Source organism: Podarcis erhardii (genome assembly GCF_964252035.2).
Source record: "Podarcis erhardii genome assembly, chromosome: Z".
In the NCBI taxonomy this organism is placed as follows: domain Eukaryota; kingdom Metazoa; phylum Chordata; class Lepidosauria; order Squamata; family Lacertidae; genus Podarcis; species Podarcis erhardii.
Window position 1 is genome coordinate 758,227 of NC_138504.1, and position 20,758 is coordinate 778,984.

At 46.7% G+C, this 20,758-nt stretch overlaps 1 protein-coding gene and 1 long non-coding RNA gene across 4 annotated transcripts in view; one reads left to right on the forward strand and one right to left on the reverse strand.

Annotated features, from left to right (window-relative positions):
- Positions 1–20,758, forward strand: part of LOC309333355 (integrator complex subunit 6-like) — a 39,136-nt gene that overhangs the window by 15,171 nt on the left and 3,207 nt on the right. For 2 of the 3 annotated variants that reach the window (XR_014152471.1, XM_081846732.1), the window contains exons 8-15: positions 323–475; positions 7,662–7,794; positions 10,561–10,655; positions 11,449–11,559; positions 14,292–14,507; positions 15,837–15,960; positions 16,629–16,771; positions 16,908–17,139. Coding sequence is in view for 1 of the 3 variants with exons in the window: in XM_081846732.1 (XP_081702858.1) it covers positions 323–475; positions 7,662–7,794; positions 10,561–10,655; positions 11,449–11,559; positions 14,292–14,507; positions 15,837–15,960; positions 16,629–16,771; positions 16,908–17,139 (1,207 nt within the window). In the remaining 2 variants the exon portion in view is untranslated. Of the gene's footprint in view, positions 1–322; positions 476–7,661; positions 7,801–7,981; positions 8,056–10,560; positions 10,656–11,448; positions 11,560–14,291; positions 14,508–15,836; positions 15,961–16,628; positions 16,772–16,907; positions 17,140–20,758 lie in introns of those variants that run through there. The other variant, XR_014152470.1, reaches the window with a different exon arrangement.
- On the reverse strand, positions 11,617–14,293 carry LOC309333403. Its single transcript, XR_014152489.1, has 2 exons — positions 12,845–14,293; positions 11,617–12,415 (listed from the first exon to the last, which is right to left on the reverse strand). It is a non-coding gene; the product is annotated as an uncharacterized lncRNA (long non-coding RNA).

Here is a 20,758-nt window from a genome sequence, read left to right on the forward strand (position 1 = left end):
GGCCAATTGGCTCTTGGGATGACGCCCTGTAAGCTCGGTAGTGGCACCCTCCCTGTGGAACACCCTCCCACCAGATGTCAAAGAGAAAAACAACTACCAGACTTTTAGAAGACATCTGAAGGAAGCCCTATTTAGGGAAGCTTTTAATGTTTGACAGACTATTGTATTTTAATGTTCTGTTGGAGACCGCCCAGAGTGGCTGGGGAAACACAGCCAGATGGGTAGGGTATAAATAATGAATTATTATTATTGTTGTTGTTGTTATTTCCCTTTTCCTCCAAATGGTTCTTATTCCCTTTCTTCCTTCCCCCCCACTTCCTAGCCTCCCCGCACAGCCCACCCAGTGGTGAGGTTCTCCTGCATGGATTGCGAGCCCATGGTGATCGACAAGCTTCCCTTTGACAAGTACGAGCTCGAACCATCACCTCTAACTCAGTACATCTTGGAGCGGAAGTCGCCTATTGTGTGCTGGCAGGTATTTGCGATATACCCATTGCAGGGTTCCCAAGCCAGTCCGGGATAAACTTTGCAGGTGAAAGTAGGGAGAATGCCCTGTATTAGTCTCTCTCTCTCTCTCCCACCGCCCACCCATTAGCAGCCAGGTCGTCGCATGTTGAAGACCCTAGCTTGGGACCTCAGCATTTGCAATCCAGCTTAGAGGAGCTGCAGAAGAACTTTCTCTTCCTGAGGACTGTTCCCAGTTGAAACATTGGTTTTCGACATCTGCCCATGCGCCATCACAGAATTTGCAGAATTGCTAATCCCATACAGCCCTTTAGTGCCGCTACGTGCCACGCTTTTTAGATAAAAGTTCAGAGAAGTTGCAACTTTTTTTTAAAAAAAAAAAAGGTAAAGGGACCCGGGACCGTTAAGTCCAGTCGTGGACGACGGGTTGTGGCTCTCATCTCACTTTACTGGCCAAGGGAGCCAGTGTTGTCCGCAGACAGTTTTTCCGGGTCATGTGGCCAGCATGACTAAGCTGATTCTGGCGAAACCAGAGCAGCACACGGTAACGCCGTTTACCTTCCTGCCGGAGCGGTACCTATTTATCTACTTGCACTTTGACGTGCTTTTGAACTGCTAGGTTGGCAGGAGCAGGAACTGAGCAATGGGAGCTCACCCTGTCACGGAGATTCGAAGCGCCGACCTTCCGATCGGAAAGGCCTAGGCTCAGTTGTTTAGACCACAGCGCCACCCGTGTCCCTTTCTGCAACGTTTTGAGAAGCTCATATTTATAATAACAATACAAGAATTATCAAAATGGATCACATTTTATTCAAGCCTAGCCTTATTTTCATTTAAGGAGCCCAAGCAAAAGCATTCTTTTTCTCCTAGGCCATTGGCTAACAAAACCATCTACCTTGCCATGTACCTGTGCAGAACAGGCACCTCCGGTTGCGGAAACCTTGGGATCTGATCGGAGTCGATCCCATTGGCAACCGGAGGTACAGTGGCACCTCGGGTTAAGTACTTAATTCGTTGCGGAGGTCCATTCTTAACCTGAAACTGTTCTTAACCTGAAACACCACTTTAGCTAATGGGGCCTCCCGCTGCTGCTGCGCCGCCGGAGCACAATTTCTGTTCTCATCTTGAAGCAAAGTTCTTAACCTGAAGCACTATTTCTGGGTTAGCAGAGTCTGTAACCTGAAGCATATGTAACCTGAGGTACCACTGTACCACTATATCTTGGTTTGATAAGGGGAAGGGGGAGAAGGAATGTTTGCTTTGCAGAAGCAGTGCCTCCCCATAAACCAGGTATGTCCAAAGTGCGTTCCAGGGGCCTCATCTGGAAGTCAGGGAGGGGGACGGGAGGAAGTCAAAGCTCAATTTGCGCCAAGATCTATGTGATGAAGAAATTTCATTTGGTTGTTCTAAAGCAGGCATGTCCAAGGTCCGTTTCGGGGGCCCAATCTGGCACGCTGGTCGGTTTAATCCGGTTTATTTCCTGGGGTAAAGTCCAAAAAAAAACCCCTCAACAACTTCAATCCTAAAAAAAGCTCAATTTTGGGGTAAAATCCTAATAAAAGCTCAACAGCTTCAATCCCAAAAGAATCTCAACAACTTTGGTCGGCCCTCACACATTTTCACTTCATCAAATCTGGCCCTCTTTGGAAAAAGTTTGGGCACCCCGATCTCTGGTCCTAAACTGTGAGTGTGGGGAGTTATTGTTTTGGTTTGCTACTATACTATTCATTTTTGTGTCTTTACACCGTAGACTGCGTTTTGATCCTCGGATGAAAGGGGGGTATAGATATTTAATAAATAAAAGACATTGCCTTCTCATACTTTTAATTTAAAAGGTTGGTTTTTTTTAAAAAAATGGACTCTGCAGCCCTTGAACAATTATTTACCCTATCATTTGCAACTGACTTGAGCGGGAAATTGATCAGATCCAGAGCATTTTCCTAATTGCTTAAACAATTGTCAATCAAGTGGGCAACACTATCTCTATTATTCTTAGTCCCGTGAACCAATTTTAAGTGGATTATTTGAGTGATCTGTTTGAGTAGCCAAAAAAGCTCCACTTACCCTGTGGAGGAATGGAGATTTTGTTTTAAAAGATAAGTCTGCTGGGTGTTGACAGTGTGAGACCGCCTTTGAGCAAGGGCTGGTGATGAGTTTTCTTGCATTTGGGTTCTAAGAACATGGTTGGGTTTCCTTTTTCCTCTCCCCCCCCCATGTACACTAATCTGTTAGAAATGAAAAATACAAAACAATAACCACACATAGAAAACAAATAATACACCCATGTGACTTTTCTCCTCCAATACCCGTCATCTCTTAACCTTTAAGTCAGGCATCCCCAACCTTTGGCCCTCCAGGTGTTTTGGACTACAATTCCCATCATCCCTGACCACTGGGGTCCTCTTAGCTAGGGATCATGGGAGTTGTAGGCCAAAACATCTGGAGGGCTGCAAGTTGGCGATTCCTTCTTTAAGTTCTTAATTAACATTGCATCTTTGGTATCTCACCCCCAATACTCCCAATATATAACTTTTTTCTAGTTTCAGTTTGCAAACTTAATCTATACATATCAACATATTACCCTTAGAGCAGTGTTTTTTCATGTAAATTCAAAACTTTGCCATTCTGTCCTTAATTTATGGCATGTCTGATACCTTATGGTTGCTGTTAAATTTACTAATTCTATAAATTCATTTAATTTACATCTCCAATCTTCCTTTGTGGGGATATTTCCGTTCTAATTCTTTGCAAGTAATAATCTCGCTGCGGCTGTGGTTGGGCTTCAAACCCACAATGGCCTTCCTAGAAGTGTAGCTCTGCAGAGCTGGTTCTAGCCATGTATGTTTCTTCAGTCTGTGAATTGGAGGTGCTGTTTTATTTCACCCCACATTTGAACCTGGAAAGATATCCAGAGCCCCATAAGATCTAAAAAAAAATCCAAATGCAATGAAATTGGGGCTGCTTCTACAGCCTCCAACACCTGGAGTTGTTCTCGAATATAGTGTGTCTTCTCCTCTTCCTCCCAAACCCACCAGTTCTTAGCAAGAACCTGTGGCTGTTTGGTTTGACCTCCCAAGGGCTGGCAGTGGAGTGGTCTGTTATTATTAATAATTATTAATTTATTTATTATTTATTCCCCGGACATCAGGAATCACAAGACAGAGAAACCAGTAGGAGAACACTTCAATCTCCCAGGACATTCTATACAAGATCTCAAAGTAGCTGTTTTACTACAAAGGAATTTCAGAAATAGACTGGAAAGAGAAGCTGCTGAATTACAACTTATCACCAAACTTAAAACCATGGAGAAACCTGGTCTGAACAAAGACCTTGGATTCTTATCTCATTATACATGACAAAGCCATTTTTCACCTTTTCACCCCTTGCTTTTTCCTGTAAGACCTATTGCAGTCGTTAAGAGTCGTCAACAGGCTCATCACAGCTATCTGCCAATCACCCATTCCCACCACCCTTCTGAGTAATACCCCTCCCCACCTTCTCACTATATAGAAGGGTCTGGAAACTTCTGTTTCAGTGTATCTGAAGAAGTGTGCATGCACACGAAAGCTCATACCAAGAACTGACTTAGTTGGTCTTTAAGGTGCTACTGGAAGGAATTTGTTTTGTTTTGACTATGGCAGACCAACACGGCTACCTATCTGTAACCAGATTCCTCACTGGCCTTGCAGACAACTTCGTTGTCCAGAAAGTGGGAGAAGCAACAAGAGGAACAGCCATTTTAGATCTGGTCCTAACCAATGTTGATGACCTGGTTAGTGGGGTAGAAGTGGAAGGATCATTAGGCACGAGTGATCATGCTCTTCTGAAGTTTACTATACAGCGGAAAGGAGCAGCCAAGCATACTAGGACTCAATTTCTTGACTTTAAGAAAGCCGACTTCATAAAACTTAGGGAAGTGCTGGGTGAGATCCCATGGACAGTAATACTAAAAGGAAAGGGAGTTCATGATGGCTGGGAGTTTGTTAAGAGGGAGATAGTAAAAGCACAACTTCAGGCAATACCAAGGAGACGGAAACATGGAAGGTGCCTAAAGAAGCCAGGGTGGCTATCTAAAGAACTTTTAACTGAGTTAAGATTAAAAAAGGATGTGTACAAAAAATGGAAAGGGGGGGAAACCACCAAAGAGGAAGTCAAACAAATAGCCAGCACGTGTAGACACCAAGTCAGAAAAGCTAAAGCACAGAATGAACTCAGGCTTGCTAGAGAGGTTAAAAGCAACAAAAAAGGCTTTTATGGGTATGTTCGTAGCAAAAGGAAGAACAAAGAAACAGTGGGGTCACTCAGAGGACAAGATGGTGAAATGCAAACGGGACACAGAAAGGGCTGAACTCCTCAATGCCTTCTTTGCCTCAGTCTTCTCCAATAAAGAAAACAATGCCCGACCTGAAGAATTTGGAGCAAATGATTCAGCAGAGGAAACACAGCCCAGAATAACTAAGGAGATAGTACAAGAATACTTGGCTAGTTTAGATGTATTCAAGTCTCCAGGGCCAGATGAACTGCATCCAAGAGTATTAAAAGAACTGGCAGATGTGATCTCAGAACCACTGGCAGTCATCTTTGAGAATTCCTGGAGAACAGGCGAAGTCCCGGCAGACTGGAGGAGGGCAAATGTTGTCCCTATTTTCAAAAAGGGGAAAAGAGAGGACCCAAATAATTACCGCCCAGTCAGTCTGACATCAATACCAGGGAAGATTCTGGAGCAGATCATTAAGCAAACAGTCTGTGAGCACCTAGAAAGGAATACTGTGATCACCAATAGTCAGCATGGATTTCTGAAAAATAAGTCATGTCAGACTAACCTGATCTCGTTTTTTGACAGAATTACAAGCCTGGTAGATGAAGGGAACGCAGTGGATGTAGCCTACCTTGATTTCACCAAGGCATTTGACAAGGTGCTCCATGATATTCTTGTAAAGAAGCTGGTAAAATGCAGACTTGACTATGCTACCACTCAGTGGATTTGTAACTGGCTGACTGACCGAACCCAAAGGGTGCTCATCAATAGTTCCTCTTCATCTTGGAGAAGAGTGACTAGTGGGGTGCCACAGGGTTCTGTCTTGGGCCCGGTCTTATTCAACATCTTTATCAACGACTTGGATGATGGACTCAAGGGCATCCTGATCAAATTTGCAGATGACACCAAACTGGGACCCAGAGGACAGGATCACACTTCAAAACGACCTGGACAGATTAGAGAACTGGGCCAAAACAAATAAGATGAATTTTAACAGGGAGAAATGTAAAGTATTGCACTTGGGCAAAAAAAATGAGAGGCACTAATACAAGATGGGTGACACCTGGCTTGAGAGCAGTACATGTGAAAAGGATCTAGGAGTCTTGGTTGACCGCAAACTTGACATGAGCCAACAGTGTGACGCGGCAGCTAAAAAAGCCAATGCAATTCTGGGCTGCATCAATAGGAGTATAGCATCTAGATCAAGGGAAGTAATAGTGCCACTGTATTCTGCTCTGGTCAGACCTCACCTGGAGTACTGTGTCCAGTTCTGGGCACCACAGTTCAAGAAGGACACTGACAAACTGGAACGTGTCCAGAGGAGGGCAACCAAAATGGTCAAAGGCCTGGAAACGATGCCTTATGAGGAACGGCTAAGGGAGCTGGGCATGTTTAGCCTGGAGAAGAGGAGGTTAAGGGGTGATATGATAGCCATGTTCAAATATATAAAAGGATGTCACATAGAGGAGGGAGAAAGGTTGTTTTCTGCTGCTCCAGAGAAGCGGACACGGAGCAATGGATCCAAACTACAAGAAAGAAGATTCCACCTAAACATTAGGAAGAACTTCCTGACAGTAAGAGCTGTTTGACAGTGGAATTTGCTGCCAAGGAGTGTGGTGGAGTCTCCTTCTTTGGAGGTCTTTAAGCAGAGGCTTGACAACCATATGTCAGGAGTGCTCTGATGGTGTTTCCTGCTTGGCAGGGGGTTGGACTCGATGGCCCTTGTGGTCTCTTCCAACTCTATGATTCTATGAAGGTAATGCAACTTTCCAGTTGCGAATGCAGCAAACCCGGAAGTGTAGAAGCGCCCTATCTGGAGGACCCACTGTAAAAGGGCCTATCTAAGCACTTTAAATTTTAGGTGATTAGAAGCTTTGATGCACTCTCTAGTCCAGGGGTGGTGAACCTTCAGCCTTCCAGCCGTTCAGCAACATCCGAAGGGTTCCCCTACATATTGTTCTGTGGATTGGAATTGGGTTTGTAGTGAGACTGATGTCAATTAATGTGGAGCTGCCTCAGAGCCATCATAGGCTCGCCTGCTGATTCATAAATGTGTTACAACAACAATAGGAATATTACTGCTTGAATACATTCAGCAATTCACTTATAACAGGCATGTCCAACTGGTAGATCGTGATCTACCGGTAGATCACTGGATGTCTGTGGTAGATCACTGGCTCCCTCCAAAGAAGCTCAACAACTGGTTCCCCTATAAAAGCTCAACATTTTTGCCCTTCAACCCCGAAAAACGGGGCTTTCCTCTTCCCTAAAAGAAGTTCAAAAGCTTTGACCTGAACCCCAAAATAGGGGGTAGATCACCATTACTGCCAGTTTTTAACTCTATGAGTAGATTGCAGTCTCTCAGGAGTTAGCCACATAACATTCATAACATTTTCTTTCTTCCAATCATAATTACAGGGCAGATCACAGCATAGTATAGCAAATACATAAAACCCACTGATCAAACAAAGTGAATTTACAAGAAGTTCAGTCAGCTTTTGTGGGGTTTTCCCCGTCAGCTTGAATCAGAATGTCATGCAGACCAGCTGCTTTTCTCATGATCATATTAACTGGTGGTACTGTCCTGAGGTAACAGCTGTCCATAAAGGAATAAGAGTGATTTTATTATAGATAGTGTAATTATTGGACGCTTGGTTTGACTCTTGGTAGAAAGCTTTGTGCGTTGGTAGCTCTGTTCAGCCAGGAAACTTCCTTTTCTGTGTCTTGCAGGACCGTAAATGGGCAAAAAACAAGTAAACTGTCCAGGATTCCTCCCCTGAGCCTCTGAGAGAAGGGGGAAAACAATTGCGCTGTGACTATTGCAAAAAACACATGCCACGGCATGTCTGTGAAAACGCCAGGATGTTTTGAATTCCTCCGAAGGCCAGCAGTCCCTTGCATGTGCTAAACTTTTGCCTCTTCCTTTGTCGTTCTCCAGGTGTTTGTGAGCACCAGCGGCAAGTACAGTGAACTGGGCCACCCCTTTGGATACCTGAAAGCCAGCACCACTCTGACGTGCGTCAATCTCTTTGTCATGCCGTACAACTACCCTGTCCTTCTCCCTCTGCTAGGTGAGTGTGGTGCAGAGTGTCTTGGTGCAGCCGAGCAGGAAAGGGAGCCTGTCCGCCCGCGGTGTTTACTTGCCAGCCGTTTTCTTAGGTAGGACGGGAGGCTGGAGCTCCTCGAGGGTTGCAGGCGGCTCCATTGGAAGGAGAGGGATTTTTACACCCGCCCTCTCCCTTTTTCTCTCTGCAGCAGAGGAGAGCCGCCTGCTTCGTGGGCATGTTTGACGCTGCTCACCTCCTCGACTCGTAGCTCCTTCCTTAATTGGAGTAAGGTTCAACCTCCGTTTTTTTCCCCTCTTTCAGGACGTTGGTGCCTGCATAGTCTTTTGCAGCAGCGTTGTATCGCCCGTTTTTCATTGGGCTTTGTGAGCTGGGGGCGCACATTTCCAAAGGGGGCACACGGGGAAGAAGGCATCCCAGAGAGGACTAGAATATGGTTACCAGATGTTCCTGGGACCACAAATATATGCCTCCAAGAAGCAAATGGGATTAGAACCTTTCAAGAAGTGGTCCAGGAAACAAGAACAACTCCGTATGGGGCTGTGTGTTCTTCCAGAGAGGCAAGAAATATGGTTACCAGGCGGCCCGGTTTCCCGGGGAAAGTCGCCAGATTTACAAACCTGTCCCTGGACAACATCCATCCCTGGATTTCATTTCATGTCCTCGGATTTATATTTTAAGTGTTGTAGATTTAGGAAATGAACATTGCGTGATTGGTTCAATGGCAGAAGACACATCACACACGGACTTAAGGTGAGGCAAAATCGCAGGTGCCACAGCAGTGAGCAGCTCCAGAAGCCACTGGAGCCAATTGCACTACCAGGCTACTGAGGCTGCCTCCGCCACTGCCAAGGAGCAAATGACGCCCGGCGCATCAACTGGGCGAACCACTGACCTGCCCCCTGCGACCCAAATCAAGCCGGGGGTGAGAGCATCCAGCTGACTGCCCAGTGGCGCTCCATGGCCAGGAAAACCCCAGGGCCAACGCAGGGAGAAGGAGGAGAGGAGGAGGAGGGAGGAGAAAAAAGAGGCAAGCCCCGACCTTGACGTGCCACTGCCGGATATCGTCTGGGGACAGATTTGTAAATCCAGGGACTGTCCCCGGGAAACGGGATCGTCTGGTAACCATAATATAGAAGTGCATGCGCCTTGAGCTATTTCTTGCCTCTCTGGAAGAACACACTCGCACACCCATACGGAGTTGTTCTTGTTTCCCGAACCACTTCTTGAAAGGTTCTAATCCCATTTGCTTCTTGGAGGCATATATTTATGGTGGCTGCATTTTAAAAACACAAGCTCTGCTGAACCTGCTCTTCCGTGCCCCCTTCCCCGCAACTCTTTAATAGAAGGTTTTGGGGAAATGCTCAGGCAGGCTTCATGAATCGTCTGGGGCTTTCTAGAGGCTTTGAATTGCTTTGGTGCAGCTCATGGTGTCCTGAAGCGATCTCCTCATGTTTCTCTGCCCCCCAAAAAGCACAACTGTGAGGTTCCTCCTGACTGCAACCCGTTAAAAAATTCTTTCCCCAACATTCATGTAGAAAGAATCGTACATCAGAGGACTCTATTTTTGTCTGCATCAGCCTTCCAGGTGCTATTTGTTGGATGTGTGGCCACTCTTCTGAGTGGTACCCCTTCTGTCAAATAACCCTTGGATTCTTCCAGGAATTAAGCTACAAGGAATTTTGCCAGTCTCAATAATGGCACATGTAGGGTACCTTGTTTTGGGTCAAGCTTCTGCTGGGAATAGTTTCTCAGATACTTGGTACTTATGGTACCATATGGTACTTAGTACCATACTTAGTACCATACTTTTTGTGTGGAAAAGACTAGGTTATTTTTTACTCTAAAACAGGCTTCTCCAAAAATCTGTTCTGGGGGCCTAATCTGGCCCCCCGGTCAGTTTAATCTGGCCCCTGTGGCAGTTTATTTCCTGGGGTAAAATACTAAAGAAACCTTAACTTCAACCCTAAAAGAAGCTCAACAACTTTGGTTGTCCCTCATGTATGTTCACATCATCAAATCTGGCCCTCTTTGAAAAAAGTTTGGGCACCCCAATCTAAGGCCTTTAAATTGTGAGTGTGGGGAGGGGGGTTATTGATTTTGGGGTAAAACCCTAAAGAAAGCTCAACAACTTCAAAAGGTCGACAACTTTGGTTGGCCCTTTGCTCGGCCTCCAGAGCCCTTCACTTCATAAAATCTGGCCCTCTTTGAAAAAAGTTTGGAAACCACTGCCTAAAAGAATGTTAAAAAACCGGGGGTCATCATCTCCCCCCATTTCCATAAATTTGTGCCCCCCAAATAGGGAATGATAGGGAATGATACATGGAAAAATATGGTAAATGCACACTTAAAACATTTCACTTTCAACAGTACCACAGAATTAATAGTTCAAAGTGTGGGCTCTCCCCTTTGCATGGGATTGTAAGGGGAATATACGGAATGTGTTGGCATCTAAAACGAGGAGAATCTTAAGTTGTTTAGGACTTCAGACGTCTTCAGACTGAGCACTGCTGGTTCCCTTCATTCAAAGCTGTGATTGTTACTCTGCTAAGATACAGCTTAATTTTTGGCTCTGTGGATCCCTTCCACTGCCTGTGTCAAAACTGGATATATAAGGAGGAGAGAGGCTAAAGAGAGAGAAAAGCCCATGGAAGCATAAAAACCCCAGATTGTTGTTCTCAAGGGATGTTCCCGCGGAGCATGACTCTGCTCGGATACTATGACTGGAACATGGGGCATGTGGGTGACTGGTCTTGTTTCTCCTCCGTGCAGATGACTTTTTTAAGGTTCACAAGCTGAAGCCCAATCCAAAGTGGCGGCAATCTTTGGACAACTACTTAAAAACCATGCCTCCCTACTACTTGCTGGTACGTACCTCTTGCGAACTCAGTGGCCCTAAATAAATGAATTGGTGGCTGGCTGTCCTTGGCAGAGCGGTTTTTACGTGTCTTCTGCTGGAAACCAAACAGCCCACAGGCCAGGGTTCAAAAACCAAAAATGCTTTGCAGCTTAGCACGACTTACTGGCCCCTCGTCCTTGGATTGCTATCCAGCGCAAGTCCAGCATTTATTCTTTCGGCTCTCCCTCCTCCCCTTGGGAATACTTCTTTGCTGCAACTGGCAGTGTGGAAAAGCTCCTAGTGAAGCCCTCCTCTGCCCCCGGATAAATCTCATTTAACAAAGGGCTGGGCTGGGGAGGAAGCTGGGGGGCGCGGTGGAAGCGGCAGAAACCTCCCTCATCGCTTGGGCAAGACGCCGCTATGTGGACTTGCCATATCCCAGCAATCAGGGACTCTCGCCTCTGTGTGGAATCAGCTGATGGCGCTGTACTGCAAAGCACCACGCTCGCAGTGTAGTCCGCTGGCGAGCCAGCTGAAACCCACCTCACTTCCCAAAGCGTCAATGCCAAGCTTCCTCAACCTCGGCCCTCCAGATGTTTTTTTGTCCTACAACTCCCATGATCCCTAGCTAGCAGGACCAGTGGTCAGGGATGATGGGAATTGTAGTCTCAAAGCATCTGGAGGTCCGAGGTCGCCTATGCCTGCCTTAGCTTGACGTAACACTGATCTGCGAGGAACTTTAAAAAAACAACGGAATTTTTTTTTAAAAAAGAATATTTTTGACCCTCTTCTTACTCGTTTTTGTTTTGTTTTCCTTATAGCCGTTAAAGAAAGCCCTAAGGATGATGGGAGCTCCAAATCTGATATCAGATAATTTAGATTGTGGACTTAGTTACAGTGTTATCTCTTACCTTAAAAAACTCAGCCAACAGGTAGTATCGACAAAACCTTTGCAATCAGAAGTACATTGATGATGATGACTATGATGATGATTTGTTTTATTTTTAGTGTGTTTTGCTCTGGTTGTATAAATGCATTGCTTAAGGAATGTGTCGTCCCCCCCCCCCCCCCCGTTTTTTGAGATGGGTAAAGACTGGCCTGCGCTTCCGTTTTCATGTAAGTCAGGCTTCCTCAACCTTGGCCCTCCAGATGTTTTTGACCTCCCAACTCCCACGATCCTGAGCTAGCAGGACCAGTGATCAGGGATGATGGGAATTGTAGTCTCAAAACAGCAGGAGGGCTGAGGTTGAGGAAGGCTGATGTGAGTGGTGGTGGGGGCTGCTGGAAGAAGTTACTGAAGAAGAGGAAGACAACAATTCAGCTTACTTGTCGCGTGTTCTTAGTTGTTTGCTGCTAATGAGCATTGCAGTCAACATTGCGGATGATTTGAAAGAGTGGCAGCTGTCCAATCTTATGTGGCTGGTGGCCAAAGGCCTCCTGTCTTCCTGAACCCAGTTTTCATAAGGGCTACCTAAATCTGTAACATCAAAGAAGTCCTATTCCAGGTGTCAGCAAACTTTTTCAACGGGGCCGGTTCCCTGTCCCTCAGAACTTGTGGGGGCCTGGACTAGATTTTTTTTTGGGGGGGGGATGAATGAATTCCTGTGCCCCACAAATAACCCAGAGGTGGATTTAAAACAAAAGGGCACTTTCTACACACTGATTCCCGGACTGTCCGCGGGCCGGATTAAGAAGGCGATTGGGCTGGATCCAGCCCCCGGGCCTTAGTTTGCCTACCCATAGGCTATTCCAGGCTTCCTCAACCTCAGTCCTCCAGCTGTTTGGGGCCTGCAATGTCAGGCCTGGTTGTTGTCCTCTTCAGATCACCACACAAACGCTTCTTGTTCTTTTATAAAACTTTTTATTGCGTATTAACAAAACAATCTTATAAACAGTTCTTAACTATTATTCCTCAGAGTCACTTCTTTCAGATCCCTTCTGAGCTCTGCTTCTCCGTGACCAGCCACCCTCAAAATGGCGAAGGCGCCCTTCCCTTCGCTTTCCCCCTCTTTTTTCTACCCTCCTGGCTAGAGCTGGCCTGTATCTCCCCTCCTCCCAATCTGAGCTAGAACTGAACCCTTGCCTTTCCTGGGAACAGCCGGTCCCTCCCTGTTGTTCCTCTTGCTCCCTTCTATTAGATTCACTGCTCTCCTCCCCCCCCCCTTGGGGAATGCTTTCTCCCTCTGAGAAACTGGAAACTCCTAACTCTTCCCTGACATACAACTCCCATGATCCCTAGCTAGCAGGACCAGTGGTCAGGTGTGATGGGAATTGTAGTCTCAAAACATCTGGAGGGCTGAGGTTGAAGAAGCCTGTGCTATTCTTTCCCTTGTTCAAATTCGCCCTTTCCCTGTGGTATTTAAGAAACGCGACCAGTGCTGCTTCCTGTTCTGGTTCTGCCTAACATTAAATAGAGTAACCAGATGTTACCGAATTTTTCCGTGTATAAGATGAGGTTTTTTTGACACAAAAATGGGGTTCAAAATTTTGGGTTGTCTTATACACAAGTAGTGCTAAGCAGGCGAATGGTTTTTTGGCGCGAGCTTGTAAGCGGCGATTGGCTGCTTGGTCATTTGTGGGGGGCGGATACTGAAAATGGCTCACCCGCCAGAACGCAGCGCACAACCACATGCGTCGCTCGCGATTTTCGGCATCCACTCCCCCCCCCCAAAAAAACAATGAAGAGGCAAATCACCGCTGAAAATCTCAGGCTTCTGCTTCGTTCTGGTGGGTGGGCGATTTTGGCATTTGCTGCTTGATTGTTGGAGGAGGGGATGCCGGAAACTGCTCACCTGCTGGAATGTGGCACACAGCCACTTGCGTCGCAGCTGCCCAGTTGCCGCTGTTAGCCCTCCCAGTCCTGTTGCTGTAACCAATAGACAGCTGCCCTTGCCGCCGCAAGCAGGAGCATGATTGGCAGCAAGCCGGACAGCTCATAGGTGGTTTCTGTGACGTGAGCGGTTGTGCGCTGCCTTCTGGTAGGTGAGTGATTTTCGGCATTCCCCCCACATAGTCCTCGCCCCAAAGCTCAGTCCCCCCTATTTTCTAAATTTTGAGGCCCCCAAAAGTCTTATACATGGGGGCATCCTATAGATGGAAAAGTGTGGTAAATGCCGGCTAAAGCTTTCTACCTTCCTACGGACAAGGAGGATAGAAGGAATCAGCTCACACACAACAAGGGTGGATTTTGCTGATTTTGGAGAGCTTGGAAACATCACTTGAGTATCATGCCTGCAGTTCTAGAAAATCGGCCTTCCCCTCCAGGCGAAGCATCTTGAAATACTCACGCAAGGGCCTTATTGTCCAGTGAAAATCAAGTCCACTGGTGGCCTATTTGGCCCTCCAGCTGTTTGGGGACTACAATTCCCGTCACCCTGGCTAGTTTTGACATGAGTAGTATGTGTGCTTTGATTGAAAATAATCTCTGGGTTATTTGTGGGGCATAGGAATCCGTTCATTTCCCCCCCTCCAAAATCTAGTCCGCCCCCCCGCAAGGTCCGAGGGACAGTGGACCGGCCCCTGCTGAAAAAGCTTGCTGACCTCTGCAACTCTTTCAGCATGTAGACAGCAGGCTTGGGTTGCCTTTTGACGCGGCCAGAATATGCTTTACGCTAGAGTCGTCAGCACTGCTGTTTGCTTAACGTGCCGTGTGCTTTTGTCATAGACGAAAATCGAGTCGGAGCGGATCATAGGGTCGGTGGGCAAGAAAGCCCCGCAGGAGACTGGCATTAAAGTGAAGAACCACTCCAGCGGCCTCTCCCCGATCCAGAACCGGGATTTCAAACAGCTTCTTCGAGGGATCTCGGGGGAATCTCCGCTCAGGCTGACCGAAACAAGCGCGAAGGAATTTGCCGGCTTCCACATAGGGCTCTTCAACAAGGTGGGTGTGCGGCGACATTCGCTCAAGCATATGAAACGGAGTCATCGTCAGGATTGGAAAGAAAAGAAAAAAAGGGGGGAATGGAGGGGAAGAAAAAATGGAAAGGAAGGTGATTTTAACCAGTTGTGTCCAAGCTTTTTCCAAAGAGGGCCAGATTGGATGGAGTGAAGGGCCGTGAGGGCCGACCAAAGTTCTTGAGCATTGTTTAGGATTGAAGTAGTTTAGGTTTTTTTAAGATTGAAGTTGTTGAGCTTCTTGTAGGATTGAAGTGGTTGAGCTTTTTGAAGGGCTGGAGTTGTTGAGCTTCTTTGATGATTCAAGCTGTTGAGCTGCTTTTAGGATTTTACCCCAAAGTTGAGCTTTTTTTAGGATTGAAGTTCTTGAGGTTTTTTTAGGGTTGGAGTTGTTGCGCTGCTTTTAGGATTGAAGTTGAGCCTTTTTTTGGATTTTATCTCAGGAAATAAACTGCCACAGGGGCCAGGTTAAACCAGCCAGCGGGCTGGATTGGGCCCCCGCAACGGACTTTGGACATGCCTGTTTTTAACTTTATGTAGTGGGTCTGTAAGGAGGCGAAGGCTTTATGGGAAATGATTTATTATAAACTTTTTAAAATGTTGAAAATAAACATTTGTTTAAAAAACACACCAGAAGCCTTCTTATTAAGCGTTGTAGGTAATGAAATTCATAAGCAAGATAAAAGCCTTTTTATCTGCAAGAACTGCAGCAAGGATATTATTAGCCCAGTGGTGGTAGGGTTGCAAGAAGTTTTGTAAGGTGGACTATCAATTACAGTGGTACCTTGGTTTACAACCACAATCCGTTCTGGAGGTCCGTTTGTAAACCAAAACAGGTTGTAACCCAAGGCGTGCTTTCGCCGATGGGGCCTCCCCCCAAAATTTGTTTGTAATCCAAAAAAAAAGGGTTGTCATCCAAAAAACGGTTGCAAACCGGGAACCACATTTCAGGGTTTGACGCGTTTGTAATCTAAAACTTATGCAAACCAAGACACCACTTTTATAATTTAAAAATGGTTGATTGACAGTTAGGATTTAATAGTAATAATTATAATTCCAAAATGCAGTATTAGATAGTAAGTGGGGAAACCATGAGTCGAGGAGGAGGGAAGTCTCAGGCTGTTGCTGCCAAAGGTTTTCTATATTATATAGCAATTGAATGTTACTTTGAAAATATTTGCAAAAACTAATAAAAATTATTATATATATTAAAAAATAAACAAGGTGGGTGTGACATGGTGCCAAGGGGGAACAAACTGCTTGCTTTGCAGCTTCCATCTTTGCAAATGATCTGTATTGTTTTGACGACAAACAGGATATGAAGCCACAGGCTTACAGGAACGCTTACGATATTCCTCGCCGCAGCCTTTTAGACCAGCTGACCCGCATGAGGACGAACCTGCTGAAAACACACAAGCTCATTCTTGGCCAAGACGAAGGTGGGTGCTGTGTTGGTGTGGCACTGAATTGAGGTTGAAGTTTGGTTCCTTTAGGTCAGGGGCTGTTAAACCACAGTCCGCGGGCCAGATCCAGCCCAATCGCCCTCTGGATCCGGCCCATGTATGGTTCTGCAATCACCGCTTGGATTGGCGTGATCACTATTCCCGCCCCCCCCCCCCATTTTGTTTTCGGGTGCTTTTTTTGCAATTCCTCCCCTGGACTACATCTCCCAGCATGCTCCAAGGTTTTTTCCTTCATAACCAATGATCAGATCTCTTTGAAATTTTACACAGAGGTCAATAAGAGGATGAGGATTTCAGGAAAAAATACACCAGTACTCAAAAGATTTTATAAATGCCTTTTTATGGAGAAAAATAAAATAAAATGTACATGTGCTGAGGGTCTCGAGGTTTTTGAAATTTTGAAGTAGTATAATTATTATTTTTTTGAAATTTTGAAGTGCTATAAAATTTAAACCGTTTGAGGTAGAGGGGGAAAATTTAAGGCGATTTCTTTCAACCATAAGGGAAGGGTGTGTACACCAAGTTTCATCCAAATCCCAAGATGGTGGGTGACATGACCGCATTGACATGACGTGGAATGAGCCTTTAGGGAAGTTTCAGTCTTCTGTAAATGAAGTGTGGTGTCCTTTCTGTTTCTGCTGCAGACTGCCTTCATAGTGTTCCTGTGGCTCAGATGGGGAACTATCAGGAATATCTCAAGATGATGCCCGCTCCTCTACGAGAAATTGACCCAGACCAGCCCAAAAGACTCCATACTTTTGGGAACCCTTTCAAGCAGGATAAGAAGGTAGGCCGATTTCACGGGGTCCCCTTCCCCCCGGCAATTTCTCACGGCCTGTGAGTGAGTGGAGTTGCCCCTTTCTTACAAAAGAAGAAGAAGAACACTGTGGATTGTTCTTAACGGGTGATGATGTGTCTTCCAGGGCATGATGATTGATGAAGCAGACGAGTTTGTCGCTGGTCCTCAGAACAAAATCAAACGCCCAGGAGAGCCCAACACGCCAGCTTCTCTGAAAAGGAGGCGCAGCATGTCCCCGCTGCTGAGGCGGCCCCAGTCTCCACCAGCAATAGCCAACCATGTCAGTGGGAAGGGCCCCCCTTCTGCTTCAGGGGCACCAGCCAACACCACCCTCAAAGCCATGCCAGCTTTCAATGGTAATTTGTGCTTAGCCTCCTAAAGGCTCCTTGAGTGATTGCCGTCTGCCTCTTCATGTGCTTTTGACAATGTGTGTACTTCGGTGAAACATGCATTTTTTATAATTTTTTTATTTTGGTCTTGTGTGCACTGAGGTTTTGTCTTCTGGAATCATTTTTATAAGCAGAGGAATTGAACTGTTTGACGCTATTGTAATAAAACATACCCAGAAGCACTATAATAAATAAGCAAGCTAACTTACTGAAACAAAACTCCTCCCCCAAGCATGCTCCGGGCAGCTTCCAACAAAAGATTAAAAGTACATTAAAATATCAGTCATTAACAACTTGCCCAAACAGGGCTGCCTTCTAAATATCAGGTGGTTGTTTATTTCCTTGACATCTGACGGGAGGGTGCCATCACCAAGAAGGCCCTCTGCCTGGTTCCTTGTAACCTCGCTTCTTGCAGGAAGGGAACTGCTAGAAGACCCTCAGCACTGGACCTCAGTGTCCAGGCCAAATGATGAGGGTGGAGACGCTCCTTCAGGTCTACTGGGCCGAGACCCTTTAGGGCTTTCAAGGTCAGCACCAGCACTTTGAATTGGGCCCAGAAAGGTACTGGGAGCCAATGTAGGTCTTTCAAGACTGGTGTCACGCGGTCTTGGCAGCCGCTCCCAGTCCCCAGTCTGGCTGCCGCATTCTGGATTAATTGCAGTTTCCAAGTCACCTTCAAAGGGAGCCCCACGTAGAGTGCATGGCAGTAGTCCAAGCAGGAGATAACTAGAGCATGCACCACTCTGGCAAGACAGTCTGTGGGCACGGAGGGTCTCATCCTGCGTACTAGATGGAGCTGCCCTGGACACAGATTTGACCTGCACCTCCATGGACAGCTGTGAGTCCAAAATGACTCCCAGGCTGCGCACCTGGTCCTTCAGGGACACAGTTACCCCATTCAGGACCAGGAAGTCCTCCATACCAGCCTCTCCCCTGCCCCAGAAGAACAGGACTTCTGTCTTGTCAGGATTCAACCTCAATCCGTTAGCCACCATCCAACCTTCAACCGCCTCCAGGACCTTAACCATCTTCACTAGTTCCAATTTGAAAGAGAGGCAGAGCTGGGTATCATCCGCATACTGATGAATGCCCAGTCCATACCCCCTGATGATCTCTCCCAGAGGCTTCATGTAAATGTTAAAAAGCATAGGGGCAGAGGCACCCCACAAGTGAGAGCTCAGGGGTCTGAACACTCATCGCCCACCACCACTTTCTGGACACGGACCAGGAGAATGGAGCGGAACCACTGTATAACAGTGCTCCCAGCTCCCAGCCCCTCTAGACGGTCCAGAAGGATGTTATGGTTGATGGTATCAAAAGCCGCTGAGAGATCCAGCAGAACTAGGAAGCAGCTCTCACCTTTGTCCCTAGCCCTCCGGAGATCATCAACCAGTGCGACCAAGGCAGTTTCAGTCCCATGGTGAGGCCTGGATCCTGATTGGAAGGGATCCAAATGGTCTGCATCCTCCAGGCGTGCCTGGAGTTGTTCTGCAACCACCCACTCAATCCCCTTGCCCAAGAATGGAAGATTTGAGACTGGGCGATAGTTGGCCATATTGGCCGGGTCCAAATATGTTTTTTAAGAAGTGGTTTAATGACTGCCTCTTTTAGTGGCCCTCACAGAGGGAAGCATTTGCCACCCAGTGGATCCCATTGCCTAGATCTTCGCAGCTCGCTTTTATGAGCCAGGATGGGCAAGGATCAAGGAGACAGATGGTTGGTTTCACTCGTCCAAGCGAGTGGAACAGATTGGAATTGATTCATACAACTCGACTAGACAGGACTCTTAGCTCTCTCCCGCCCCATCCCTGATCCCACAGTGGAGTCTATCCCTTTCTGAATCTGAGCGACTTTATCTGCAAAAAACTTTCCAAAATCATTGCAGGAGATCTTGGGGTCTTTCCCAGGCCCCGGTGGCAAAGGTGGTTCTGTGAAATTGTGAACCACCTGAGTCTCCTCCTGCTGTTTTCTGCAGATGCAGTGGGGCAGTGAAGTAAGTCCTCTTCGCTGTCACCACTCAGTAGGCTCGACATTGAGCTCTAACCTGTGTCTGGTCCGATTCAGAATGAGTTTTCTGCCGCCGACGCTCTAGCCGTCTCAGCGATTGTTTCATCACACTCAGCTCTGTGGAGAACATCTGACATGACCTGAAGCAGCTCGGGCAGGGAATCCTTGGTGCAGCGAGGAGGAAAGGCATCCTGCATTGCCCCTATTGCCTAGCTTCTGGAACACACAGAGAACTAGGTCTTCCCAATAGGGCGCCCAGTGCAAACCAGTGACTCCCTAAAAACCACTGCGACCCCACCCCCACCCACATGACCCAGGTTGCTGTGTGTACAAGAAACCTGGTGCACAAGCAGCGGCAAGGACAGGTCTGTCTGCTTCATCAAACCAAGTGTCCATCACACATGGCCAGGTCAAGTCCTTCAGCCACGCTCAAGTTGTGGGTGGCAGCAGTCTTGTGAATCATTGACCTGGCATTGCACAGGTCGTGTGGGTGTCCCTTGCTGATTCCACTATCCATCCAGTCATGATGGGGTCTGGTCTTAGTGTAACTCCTCCTCCTGTCCGTGAGCACTGAGATTGGGCGTCCCAGAGACACCCCCCCCTCCCCCGTGGAACGTGCCCCAGCCATTCTGTCGGCTGGGCACACTCCCTGGCAACCCTGACCCTCTCTCCTTAAGAACCAAATACAAACTATATAAAAAAATAGAAACTATTTTTTTAAAGAGAAGGGTTGCCACTGATGAGCCCACAAAAGGGGAGCCTGTTCCCACCTTGATGGAATCCCAGAGCTGAGCTTGTAAAGCAGTGGTGGCCCAACTTGGCCCTCCAGCTCTTTTGGGAGTACAACTCCCATCATCCCTAGCTAACAGGACCAGTAGCTAAGGATGATGGGAGGAGTAGTAGTAGTAGTAATAATAATAATAATAATAATAATAATAATAATAATAATAAAATTTATTATTTATACCCCGCCCATCTGGCTAGGTTTCCCCAGCCACTCTGGGCGGCTCCCAACAGAATATTAAAATACAATAACCTATTAAACATTAAAAGCTTCCCTAAACAGGGAACACTGCTCTAGATCAGGCGTGGCCCAACTTGGTCCTCCAGCTGTTTTGGGACTGCAACTCCCATCATCCCTCGCTCCCAGCACCAGTGGCCAGGGATGATGGGAATTGTCCCAAAAGAGCTGGAGGGCCAAGTTTGGCCACCACTGTAAGGAAACAGGCCTGGTTTGCCTGGGAGCAAAGAGACCTGGGATGGGTCCTTTAGATACCTTGATCTTAGGGCCATTAGGGCTCAAAAGGTTGGTTTTTGTTTTTTAAAGCACAGGTGCCATTCCTGTTGGTTGCCATCAAAATTAATTCATGCTACACCTTACCATTGCCGAAAGAGTTGTTTAAATGCAGCCTAGCTAGTTTTGTTTCTTGACTGATTAACTGTGTAATTAACTATCAAATTACTTTCCCCACATCCTTTCAAGGTCCTATTTTTTGCTTTCTGCTGTGGTGCTCCCATTGCTAGACGTTGGATCTTGAGCCGCCTAGGAGGTGCCTTCTTCTGTGTGTTTAGCTACTAT